The sequence below is a fragment of the Geospiza fortis genome, unplaced genomic scaffold (assembly GCF_000277835.1).
Source record: "Geospiza fortis unplaced genomic scaffold, GeoFor_1.0 scaffold75, whole genome shotgun sequence".
Lineage (NCBI taxonomy): Eukaryota > Metazoa > Chordata > Aves > Passeriformes > Thraupidae > Geospiza > Geospiza fortis.
This window is the reverse complement of record NW_005054360.1, coordinates 4,261,206-4,274,627: the sequence shown is the minus strand read 5'-3', so window position 1 is coordinate 4,274,627 and position 13,422 is coordinate 4,261,206. Positions and strand designations below refer to the sequence as shown.

Genomic DNA, 13,422 nt, shown 5'->3' with positions numbered 1-13,422 from the left:
CTGTCCCCATTGTCCTCCTGCCTGTTCTATCAGTCCACAAAGTGTGGGGTGTTTCTGCATTTCTGGGTTGTCTGTCTCTAAGAGCTGACCAGTGTGGATGTCTTTGGATGTTAGCTGCTCATGAAGGCCAAGATCCAGCCCTGGTGTTGAGCTTGCTGTGTCCATGCAGTAGGTTTAGCCAGGTAAGCATGTCAGAAGGGTTTTGCAGGATAATCTGTGTGAGCCCTGTCTGTCCTTGTGTCTGTCTGTCAGTGTGTACGTGTGGGCTGGTGGTTCAGGTCTTGGACAGTACCTTGTATGTAGAAGTGTTGTCTGGTACAGTCAGGGGGTGAGGTCGTGGAGAACCAAATCCAGCCAAGCAAGCAGGCAGCTCAGTGGCAGCTACTGCTAATAGTCCTTGAAATAATTCTAACTCCGTTCAGTTATTGTCTTATTTCTTTGTCTAAGCCTCAGCCTGATTTACACCACAGAGGTCAGGTCAAGAGCAATTCAGACAGAATATACACAAATGACTTTTCCAGGGTGCCAAAATCACACTTGCTTTTAGACTGTTGCTCAGGAAGGGGGAAGAAGAGAAAAAATATTTTAAATAGGCATAATATGAAATTAGTTTTTAAAATATTTTAACATTTTAAATATATTTGAAATATTTTTAATAGCATGGGAACTTACAGGATAGTACCTAAAAGTGCATTTAATTCCTACTGGGAGAGGATTAGATTGCAATTTAATATTGATTCTAGAATTTCTCAGATCAAAGTGCCATGGGAAATGAATACGCTAAAGCGATGTTTTAATAAAAAGCTTGTATATTTACTTCAGAATAATTTCTTAGATGTAAAGTATCATGAAAGCAGAAGATTTTAAAACTACCTGTAAAATTAGTGTCCTTCAAATCAATAGATGAGTTTTGATTTTGCAAATATGATTTAACTTCGTGTGTTATGTTGAGCTTTGAAAGCGAGGGGTGCTTACTTAGCAGATTTGGGAACGACTTTCACTGAGACCTGTGGTGTATTTTCCAGCACTGGTTATTTTATCTCATAGGGTTTTGAGGGGGTGGATTATGTTCAGCATAGGTAAATGCAGAGTCCTGGATGTGAGCTGGAATAACCCCTCTCAGCAGTGTGGGTGGGAGGCTGCTTCCTGTAGAGACAGACCTGGTGGAGAACCTGAAGAACATGGGTCAGGAGTGCCCTTGTGGTAAAGATAACCAGCTCCACCCTGGGCTATATGAGCAGGTCTGTAGTCAGCAGGTTTAGAGAAGTGATGAGGCTGGGCCTGAGCTGGGAATGTGCGCTCACAGCCCAGAAAGCCAGCTGTACCCTGGGCTACATCCAAAGCCCTGTGGGGCAGCACAGCGAGGGAGGGGATTCTGCCCCTCTGCTCTGCTCTGATGAGACCTGTCTGCAGTGCTGCATCCAGCTCTGGGTCCCAGCACAGGAAGGGCATTGACCTGTTGGAGTGACACCACCAGGATGATGGAGCACTTCTCCTGTGAGCAAAGGCTGAGAGAATTGGGATTGTTCAGCCTGGAGAAGAGAAGTCTTCAGGGTGACCTAATTGCAGCTTTCCAGTACCTGAAGGGAGCCCACAAGAAAGAGAGAGAGAGAAGGATTTTTGCAAGGACATGCAGTTACAGGGCAAGAGGGAATGGATTCAAACTGAGAGTAGGTTTAGATTACATATTAGGAAAAAAAATTCTTTACTTTGATGGTGGTCAGGCACTGGAGGAGGTTGTCCCAGAAGGTTGGGAATGCCCCATCCCTGAGAGCGTTCAAGGCCAGGTTGGATGGAGCTCTAGTGAAGGATGCCCCTGCCCATGTCAGGAGGGTTGGAACTGGATGATCTCTAAAGTCCCTTTTAACCCAAATGATTCTGTGTTTATTTCTCTCTGCTTCTGGAATATTTTGGGCTTCTGAATACAAGGAAGACATTGCAGTGATGGCCCAGCCAGAGGCTGTCAGGGTGAATTAGGCTGTCGGGGTGGGCTGGAAGCTGTCACAGGGCTAAGGGACCTTTAGGGGGGCTCTGTGACCGTGTGGCTCCCTAAGACACAGCAGCCTTGATGTGACTGCTCTCTGTCAGGGATGGTGGAGATGGAACTGGGCTTTGCTCTGAGCTGCGCAGGAGCAGTGTGAGGGACAGGAGACATGTTGTAACAAGGGAAGTTTCAACTCCATACAGGGAAAAGGACCAATAGGGCCAAATGCTGGGAGAGAGCCTAGAGAGGTTGTGGACTGTCCATATTTCAAGTTATTAAAAAATGCAACTGGATGTGGCTCTGAGCAGCCTCCTCTCACTGACTCTGCTTTGAACAAGGGCTTGGATTAGTGATCTCCAGATGTCTTTTCCAGCTCAGGTTTTTCTATGATTCTGTATGAGCTTACACTTCTGTATAATTCACTGAAAATGGAATACAAAGTATTAATATGATGGTGGAATATGACCTTTTAAATGTCCTTATTTTTGCAAAAGCTATAATGCAGTAAAGTTATTGTGAAAAGTTCTTTGTTTGGCTCCCTTCCAGCAACTTTGAAAAGTTTTATGAAAAGCTTGTTCTAGTTTCATGGCTGAAGTGATTAATTAGGACAGGTAATGATTTTCTTGAAAATATAGAGGTTTGTTGTTTGTGCTACAGCTTATCCTAAATTGAAACAGTGCTTTCCCTTTTTCTCCTTTTAGCATGCTGGGTGATGTCTAAGTCTGTAAAGGGGATGCTCAGGTTGCGCATCGCATCCAGCACAGAATGACTCTTAGATGCTGCTATTTTGTTAATTGATTTTTTTTTAATATATCTGTGGGCAATAGGGTATTATTGTGGAAGTATCTATTCTGTATTTTCTCTTACTAGCTCATTGAAACAGTAGTTATATTTAAATGGGTTTTCAATGAGCCATGTAGAGAAGTGAAGCTCAAGGAATAATAAGAATTTGGGTCTGCCATGGGGCTATTACAGTCAGTTCAGTCATCAGAAAACCTACGAATTGATTTTGTATTTAGTTTCTTTCATTTCTAAATAATAATTGGCTACTCCCTTGCTAGAGATTTTCCTGAATTTATGTTTTTTTTTTTCCTTACACTCATCTGTTCATTCACAAGCAACTTGTGTTTTGGGATGTTATGGAGTCTGAGGTGCCATTAGCTGAAATTTGATTTACTGCTGGGCCTTATTAAACAGCTACTCCTTAGTTCTGCATTGTAACATGGACTGAGTAATACATAGACTGCTTTGGGTAAAAGTGGTTTTTTCCAACCCTCAGGAGCTGCTGGAGAACTGTGCTTGTATTCTGTTGTCATCTCCCTCAGCTGTGCTGGTTGCATAGGATGTGTGTAGTCACTTCTGTTGGTCACCACTGTACAGTCTTGCTTGACACTGGAAATGCTTTATGCTGAGAAAAGGATGCCAGTGATGTGCATCTTTAAATTTTTTGCCAGCCTTCTTCATGTCCTCTTCCCAGGCACTTGCTGCACATGTCTGAAAGCTTAAGGCTGTGCTGTGAGAGGGGTTAAATCTCCCTTATCAGCAGCCCATGGCTGTCACATGAGTGCAGACAGAGGCCTACACAGGACAGGCTGGCCTTAACCCTCTGGCTTTGGAGGTTAAAGGAAATGCTGAAAGTAGCTACTTTAAGGGGAAGATATTTCCACAAGGCTAATTTAGATTTTAGAGTCTTATTTGAACCACCAAAGTCTATTTTCAAGGCCCATAAAGGTTCAGTTATTAAGTTCAGTTATTAAGCATAAACTGAGAGCCAGAATCCTTGACAGCATTGGTGCCTCACCACAGGTGTGTGGTTGAGCGGCTCCATCACTTGGAGCTGTCTCACAAGGTCTGTGCTCCTTGTTCTCCTGGAGCAAGAAAAATGACATCTGGTGTGAAAGGCCGTTTGTCAATGGATGGCCATCCTGCAGGAGAAGCTGTGCAGCATAAATGCCAGAAGACCATAGCAGCTGTGAAAGGGAACATCACATCTGGAAGTTGCAGAGACTTGGAAATGCAGGGTTCAGCCAGGGGAATGCAGACACTTTGGGTTGCTCAGCAGAGTAACTTCTGAACAACTGGCCACTGAACAGGCAGAACAAATTGGGAATGTTCTTGTAGGGATGTATCTCCAAAGTGTCCTGGTGAGAAGAAACCAGATATTTAAAATGGCTCCTAATAATCTAAAAAGGTGAGTGATTTCAGTTTCACTCAGTCTTAAAAAGATTGGATAAGAAGTGTGGAGCCTCTGTGAAACCCAGAGGGTATGAAAACCAAATGATCAGTTGCTGTCTTTCTAGCAGGACAATGGAGCTGTAATCCTCACTGATACTAAAATAAATCTGAAATCATTGCTGGTGCCTACGCATGAGCCAGTATCAGATTCATCATTAAATATCACTGAAGAATTAGCAAATTTTGGACATGTACCTAGGAATATGCAGAATTCAAGGGATTTTTTGGACAATCTTGTCATAGTAGTGGAAGAATACAGCAGAAGTTTCCAGCTTTACGAATTTCTTTGGAGTGGAGGATTTGTGATTTGATGCTGAAGAGAGATGACCTGATCAGACCATTTGATAGTAATGAATTGGTTTATATGATAGTAATGCTTAATGAAAATGTAAACAGCCATTGCTGGTGGAAATAGTTTTTTAATCCAGTTAATTAACATTCAAATGCTTAATCTAGTCTATTAATTAAGACTGCATATGTGTTTACTAATTTTTAATTACTTTAGAATAGACGGAAATTGTAATAATTAATGTTGGAATGCAGACTGCTGCTGCTGTGTCAATATTAAAATAAATCAATCTTCTTGCCTTTTATTTATTTAAGTAAATATAACCTGGTTAGCATCATGTGTTGAGTCCCAGACAGACCAATAGAGACGCTCATCCTCTCTTTTAGAAAGAACAAGATGTTGGATTGTAATTAATTCAGTAAAACCTGGTGTTTTGGAGTGCTGAATACAGTAATATGCTGGAATGCCTTCCTCTTACCCCAGATCCAAAGGTCCCTCAGTAAAACATTGATTTTGATATTTCAGGCTGTGAATTAATTTCTTCATAAGGCATTTGCTTGATGAAGCTAGCATATTTAGCAAAAGAAAAAAGTATGTTACTCTCCCTTCATTGTCTGTCTGCTGTGGAAAGACTTGTATCAGTCAAAAGAGAAGAGCATCAAGTCACTGGTTTTAAACTGTACTCCTATTTTTTTTTTGTCTTCAGAGGGTAAGGATGGCAATAAAAAATTCCCTTGCACCTCTTGAAATATACTAATGATCATAAGTGTGCTTTTTACAGCTGGGGTAATTGTTGAGTTTTATTGCAGTTTTGTATTTCTAAAAAGAGAAAACCTGTTGGTCAAATACTGAATGCTATTGCTTTTTAAAAAAGTTGTATTTTTTGTTGGTAATTTACACAAAATTGCTTGTGTTTCTTGCTGTGGAGTATAAAAAGTATTTTACTTTATGCAGTTGACCATTTGAAGGTTTACTCTAATTCCATTGCTGCAATGGGATTAATATTCCATAAATTATGATCCGAACAAAACTGCTGGTTTTATGTCTGAATGTGTTAATGAATATTTGAAACTTATTTTTTCTTGAAAAGTTATATACATATTCATTGGGAACCAAAATCTTATATTGTTCAAACTGGTGACACTTCCTATGCCGTCTTACCATGATAAATGGTGATAATAAAGCCTCTCACCTTTCAGTTGCTTTTGCCATATTATAATAAGAAATGTTAGCATGCCAATCTGAATGAAGCCTATCATTTATTAAATTTGTTTTGAGATGACAAGGTGGTTTGTTTTTACTTGATTTTATTTCCTATTTGCAGATTTTTAGTTCAGTGATTGAGAAATGCAGAGTGTCTTGTTGCCTCAGGTGATTAAAACTACTGTAACCTATTAAACCATATTCTCATGTCTTTGATGCATTTAAGTTGAGGTTCCATGGAATGTTGGATAGATAAAATATATTACAATTTTTTATTAGCTGTTGATATGATATTTGGTCTTTGATGTGGGCTTGTCTTCACAACGAAAAATAAAATTAAACTGAATGGCATCAATACTCACTAAATTTCGGTGGAAGTTCTTTCAAAGAGCTGATAGTGGTCTAATATTGACTTTATTAATGCATTACTATGGTTTGTTCAGTCCTTCTGGTGGTCATTTCTGCATAAGAGTGGGTGTTATGATGAGTTTCTCAGGTCACTGCAGGTGATGAGATCTAAAACTGAAGGACAGAGAACAGGAGGCACAGCTCATCTCAGGTGTTGGAAATAATAGAGTGATTCTCAAAAGATCAGGGTAACTTTATTTCTTATTAAAGAAGAAAAAGATCCATATAGAAGTAGTCTCCTGACAGTAAAGATGATGTTTCCAGAAAAGACAGTCATCTTTGTTTTCTGCTCTCGTTGTAAATCTGATGCCTAAAGCCCAGCAAAATACCGTAGGCTTACCGTTGATTTAAGGCTGATTAAAGCTGGTCTAGTAATGGTGGTCTCCATTCTTTGCCAAATTAAAAACATTTCTGTAGTCTTTAAACATGACTCATCAAGAGACCTTTTCCCTGGCACAGAGCAGTGTTTATGGCTGTGGATTCCTGCAGCAAGGAATTCTTCATAGCTCCAGTGACCTACTCTTGTGGTTCCTTCCACACACACTTCCAGGTGTCTCTGGAAGTTTTTTGTTTTATTTCTTGTTCTGTGACCTACTCTTGTGGTTCCTTCCACATTGCATAAGGTGTCTCTGGAAGTTTTTTGTTTTGTTTCTTGTTCCTGCAAGGACAGTAGTCACGATGTGATCTCTGGGCCTCCAGCAGTACAATTCCTCTCCTTGAATAATCTCTTTTGATTTAAATAAGGGATGGTTGAAGGGTCATATAAAATAAAGGATCTCTGAAGAAATCAGAGATAAATGCTCGATACCATAATTCAGCGCAAGATGCTTGAATAATCTCTTTTGATTTAAATAAAGGATGTTTGAAGGGCCATATAAAATAAAGGGTCTCTGAAGAAATCAGATAAATGCTCGATACCATAATACAGTGCAAGATATTTTGGCTGTTCTTGTTTCCCACACACTCAGTCTTGTAGAATGGCATGCCAGGGTCTGGAAATCAAGATTCAAGGGTGTTTATTTGCATTAAATCTTCCAGTCCCAAAGACTTTCTGGCTTATTATGAGGACTGAGCTATTGTAGTCCAGATGGCTACTGTACCATTGTAGTGCTGTTTCACAATGAACTTCCTAACCTGTGTTCCTAATGCTAATTAGATTTGGATAAGACTAACATGGATTGTGTTTCTTCACACTAAAAAAATGTTACAATTTGGTATGCCTTTTAATGAAACTGAAGCCTTTTGAAGGTTTGAAGCTGTCAAAACTGTGAATACCTGAAAAAAACCCAATAAGATCAAAAGCTAAGCTTGAAATAAGAAACATTCATTTTTAGATGTTCTGAAGTTATAGGTTGTAGACTGTCAGGAATAGGCAAAAAGCTGGAGGCGACTTAGTGTAGGAGATAACATATATAGAGATTTATATGCACATACCTTTTTGCATATATATAATATCTATGAAATACTTTCAGCTGAATGCATCAAATAATATTTTTCAATCAGCCTCAAAGGAACAGAATGTAATTGGGGGATTTATCTTGATACATGACATGTGAAGGACAAAAAGATTTGATATTTCATAGAATTCTTAAATGCTTTGTTTGTCTTTTTTTGGAATATCTTACAGACCTTCACTTGTGGATTCATTTATTTTCAGTTGCTGGAGATTGGTAATTAGCTTGCTATAAAACAGTAAGAGAGTTATGAGTAAAGTTTTAGAAGCATATTTTTGTAAGCATTGATATTTCACATTGTGTTAGAAAATTAAATTTCCAATACTCTTGAGCTACTGACATTTTGGTGTTGTCACGTCTCTTTTGTTTGTAGATTTCTCAAGCATAAAATAATGACTTTTATGGTAAAAACATGTTCCAGCTGTCTGCAGCTGCAGTCTGGTTTTCCTGCTGCTACCTGCCTTTCGACTAGCACTGGAGAGAGCATGGATCCTTTATCCATTACCAGTTTATTCTTTCTGTTTTTTACATGCCTGAGCCTAAATTTTGCATTAGATATGGAATTATTGGCAGAAGTTCGCTACTCCCTGTAGTTTCAAAATGTCTGAGAGTACTTTCAAAAGCTGAATTCCCAAATGGTTTCCACTCGGCCTTAGAGTTGCATTTTAAAATTTTTTTATTGATGCTTATGTAAGTTAAATTTGGGTAAAGGGACTATTATTAAAGTCTTTTTAGCTGAGATGATGTTGAAATCGCTTAAAAAAAAGAGAAAATGACCTCTGCCTTTCAGTTACATAAAGTTTTAGCTGTTTTGCTAACAGAAGAAACAATTTGCAGAGACCAGCGTAGTTTAAGTTGATTTGCTCCATTTACCCTACCAATTTGAACAGAAGAATGTAATACTTTCTTGGAAATGTCTTTCAAATATTATATTATAGGTTAATTTGCAGGCTGCAGAATGCTGCTATCCATAACACTTTTTTCTCTGTCTTGAAGATTAGGTTTTAAAATGAAATGTGTATAAGAGCTGGTGTTATCTCTTTCAGTATGTTACAAAAGATAAATTGGGATAAATTATTTGTTTCAAATAAGTGCACAAAATCATTTACAGTGGGAAAAATATCTCAGGTTAATCAAAAATCACTGTGATGTTTTCCCATTTTTCTTGCAGTGGTGAACACAGATTTAGTAAATTTTTATTAGATTACTGACTTGGCAAAGTTCTAAATGGGACTTGAGATTTCAAACTTGTCTTGGAGAAGTTGATGGCTAACAGATACAGAGTATTTCCATAAATCTGACTAAAGAAATTTTGGAAGAGAAGCCCACAACTTAAGTCATGATAATAGATGGCAGATTAATAAATGATGACTGGTTGTGATTATAACACTTCCTTGGCTTTGCATAGTCTGTAGCTTTCAGTGTTTGTAAACATGCCTTCTTCTTGAATGTTTTTATTCTGTAAAACTGTGGTTTTGCTCGTGATTTGACTCTGTAGTAGTGATGTGTATAGAGGTATCTAAACACAGATGTTGAATTCCAGTGCACAGGTATAAATCCACACTCAGTTTTCTGCATTTCTGGGTAAGATGAAGTGGTTTCCTCGGGAAGGTGGAACCCTTGCTTTCCTGCCTTGGTGCCATTCTTTCTGTGGCTCACAGTGATGAGTTTTGTGTCCTATCAGAGCTGTTGACCCTTTGTAGGATCCAGTTAATGGCTGCCTTTCTTGGGCTGATGATGTGATCTAGGCATTGATTGGAGTCTCTGCTGATAGACACTTCTTGCTCTTTGCTGGGGAGAAATGTTGAAATGCTGATCTACAATGGCACTTTGATGGTGTTGAGGTCTTTTTTTAACAGTAGATTAAATTGTCATTTGCAGCTCGTGGCTGTGTTTGATGAGCAAGATCCACACCATGGGGGTGATGGCACCAGTGCCAGCTCGACAGGCACGCAGAGCCCAGAGATTTTTGGCAGTGAGCTTGGCTCCAACGCGGCATCGGCCTTCCAGCCTTACCAAGCAACAAGTGAAATCGAGGTCACGCCGTCAGTCCTTCGTGCAAGTGAGTAAATGCTCTTGGTATCTCAATGTGCTTTGTCTAAATTTACAAAGATGCCAAGTGCTGTTACCCATCCATGCTGCTGGGAAAAATGATTCATTATCTGTTCTTATCGAAAGCTGATCAGAACCGAGAAACTGCGTAAATGCTTCCTGCATGCAAGTAAACAAACCTGTTCTGTTTTAATAAATTATTTATAAATTGCTTTTAGCAGCCATAAGCTTCTTCTAGGCTGCCAGTTTAAAATTGTCCTCACAGTGAAAATCACAGCAATATCTCCAAATGTAGTTGCTGCACGGTGTAATTTTCGGTTTGCCAGTTTTGTTCCATTTAATTAACAAAATGGTGAAAAGAAACTAAAGATAGGAGCACTTTCTACTTAACCTGTCAATGTTGCTAGGTTATGCTGTCACCTTTCCATAAAAACACCTGCTAAAATATATGCATTTACTGTGTTGCAAAAAGACACTTTGAAAAGCAGAAACTACATCCAGAAACATCCCTTTATTTTATTTCAATGTGATGAACATTTGTTGGAAAACCACATAACAGGAATTACTTTTTGCATTTCTTGCTCAGGCAGGTTCTTTGAATATTTGAACTTATTAAGAAGAAAAATTATGGAATGTAATTTACTTTGCAATTTTCATTGTTGTTAAAAGTAGCACGCAAACAAGACGATGTGGATAAGGCATTGTGTCCTTTTATGTGCAATGTCTATAATTTTGAACTTTTGAAATAGGGACTCCACAAGATTCTTAGTATTATCAGTCCTTTGATATTTTACAGATACATTGTTTAAAATAACCATGTGTAATTTCCAAGAGACTGATTTTGTGTAGGTGTTTTATTAGTGGATAAAATCTGTGTTTAAGCAGTCAGGTAAAATGCAAATGGAAAAGTGACTACTCTGTTAAGTTTGAGGGGTTTTGTACCAGAATGTTTTCTGTACGATTGAGGGAATAGCTTTTAAAAATTAGCTTACAAAGAGCTGAATGTGTGTCTTTTCAAGCTATAACTATGCTTCATTGCAACACAGAATTAAATTAGGGAAGGATTAATGGCAGAATAAAGAAGTATCCTGGAATTTCAGGACCCTTCCATTTTGCTGTCACTAGAGTATGTCACTGCTAAATGCACATCTCATTTCCATGCATAAACCAAAAAACTGTCCTCCTTGGTTCTCAACTTAGCAGGGGTTAGAGCAGGCAAATGCATACACATTTTCTCCTTAGTGTGATTATCTGGTATATTTTACAATACATGAATTTTACTGCATCAAAATCATATAGTACAGATAAAACTCAGTGATATATTGGACAGCTCACTTATCTTTGGTGTCATTCTGGAAAATACGTGGTGCACTTGGCTAGTTCACTGATTGCTAAGATGACCAAAAAGGGATTTGAGATCCTTCAATACAAAGAACTTTAGAAATACAGAAGACTTCTAAAACTGTTGGTAAGGATTATAGCTCTTTGACACTTTTTGTAGGAACATGCACAAATTAGGTGTGTGAAACAATTTGTAATAAATATGTTATCAGAAATGTTCTCCTATTTATCTAATACCTTTTTTAAAATGTTGATAGATGTGTTTCAGTTTTAAATGTTCCAACCACAGGCTTGGAATCCCAGTGCAGTAATATTATCCCATATTAAACATACCTATTTCAGGAATTTCATTTAAATATACATTGAAAATGGAAATACTATCCTTATTGTTGTTCCTTTATAACTTGTGAAGTGAAGCATAGCATACAAATGGTATTCTCAGTATTTCAAATAATTATCTTCTTAGTGTGTAAGTTCTATTCAGCAAATAAAACCCATCCAGTTTTGCGGTAGATGCAGATCCTGATTATTACATGTTGACAAGGTCATATATCTATTAATTGGATTGGAGATGGGATACAAAATTGCTGTAATTATTGTAATTTTCCAGCTAATTGCAGGGTTGGCGGTGAATATTTTACTTCTAACAAATGAAAAACAGTATTCCGGCTGAAATTGGTTTATAGCATTTGAGACGTTTTGTTTTACATCTCCGGTGCTTTTTGCTGGTGCGTGGGCTCTGCTCCTCGGCCGTTCCACGCGGTTCTGTGCTCTGTGCCCCTGCTTACCTGCACCCTCTGCTCCCAGGCAGCAGCTCCCTGCATTGGGCTGGGGCTCAAAGCCTGCTGAGATTCTCCTCTCTTTGTTCTGGTTGCCATGCTACCCCTTCTGTTTGTTTATAGATCACACCATCGCTCCTCTCCCAGCAAGGGAAAGGTTAGCTAGATCAGGTCCAGCTGGAAAAGTAATATTCATCTGGAGTCCCTCTTTTCCCGTGCACAAACACAGCCTGTACTTCGCATGTTGGGGAGGGGGTGTTTGTGTCAAATTCCATCATCCCATATAAACATGGAAACAAAAATGAGGCTGGCTCATACCTCCTCTGTTGTTTTGCACTGTGAAAACATAATTCATTGATACAAGCAGTTGATTTATTTATGTTTCTTATCTAGCTCTTTCTTTTTTACTGCTTTTCTGTTACCCAAGTTAAACTTTTTATTGTATTTCATCACTTCAGCTGCATCTTTTTTTTAAGCATACAGTACACAAGGCATTTTTTGTGTTGTGCCTGCATGTTTTCTGGGAAGAGGTTGGAAGCTCAGTGCAGAAGATTGTTAAAGCAGACTGATGTTTATTCCCTGCTGAAATATAAACTGGAGGCGCAGGTGAAAATTGCCAAACCTAATGAGCAATTTGGCAGATAAGACAGGATGTCAGGCAGTGACAGTTCAGCAGCGGGTGCGCTGCCTGTGAACCAAGTTGTTTGTTTCACAGTACTGCATTTAAATATTGTAAATAAAATCCCTTTCAGCTTCATGAGATACTGTGAAAAGGGTCATCTCTTTGTCTTGTTTTCCTTTAAAATTATTTAGCTTGTTCAAGAACTAAGACCACCCTTGGTTATTTGTCTTGGTGTGATTATGTGTAACAAGTCTCTGACTATTTCAGCAGTTAGAGTGAAAAAGCAGTTTTCATACGTAGCGTTATTTGGAAAACATTATAAGACTGGTAGAGAGGTTTGGAGAGCTGATGTTTTTCCCTTAAGGGGAATAAGGGGGCTTGGAGAGTCTCTTTTTTCTTCAGCTGTTAATGGAAGGGTATTGAGAAAATGAAGCCAGATTCTTCTCACATAGGCACGTTATTGCTGGAGACAACAAGCACAACTTTCGACAAGGGAAATGCCAGTTAGAAATAAGGAAAACCATTCTCACCTGGACAGCCAAACAAGCTTCTCAGAGAAATTGTGGCATCTCCATGTGCTTGGAGATGGACAGAACTTGACTGAAATTGGCCCTGAACAGCCTGGTCCACCTGGTCCTTTCTTTCTGCGGACTGGTTAAGCCAAATGGCCCCCAGAGATCCAACCTTTGTAACTCTGTGATTACAAATATCATTAATAAAATTGAACTATTTGCTCCTTGAAGCGATTGCTTGTAAAAGTAAATGATGTCCACGGTGACATATTTAGCAGGCAGGTGTACAAGCATATTGTGCATGTAGAGCTTCCCACCTGGGTTTGTGTGGTACTGCTTTCTGCCAGTGTGACACAAAGCAGCTGCCTGTGCATTTTAGAAGATAGTTGCTTTTGTTTTCAGGATGTCTTGTAGGTGCTTCAGTTCCTTAAAAAGGAGATATGGGCTAATTGTAAGATTCTCCTGAAGGCTGGAGGATCAGTATCTCCAGAGCACTGGCTGGACGGCCTAAGAAATTGCTAAGAGCTGGCTGGAATTGGTGCA

General features: G+C 38.9%; 1 protein-coding gene across 1 annotated transcript in view; it reads left to right on the top strand.

Moving 5' to 3' along the window:
* Nucleotides 1–13,422, top strand: part of PARD3 (par-3 family cell polarity regulator) — a 397,383-nt gene that overhangs the window by 91,870 nt on the left and 292,091 nt on the right. Inside the window, exon 2 of the mRNA XM_031059323.1 lies at nucleotides 9,455–9,635. Within this exon, the coding sequence (XP_030915183.1) occupies nucleotides 9,455–9,635 (181 nt within the window). The remainder of the gene's footprint in view (nucleotides 1–9,454; nucleotides 9,636–13,422) is intronic.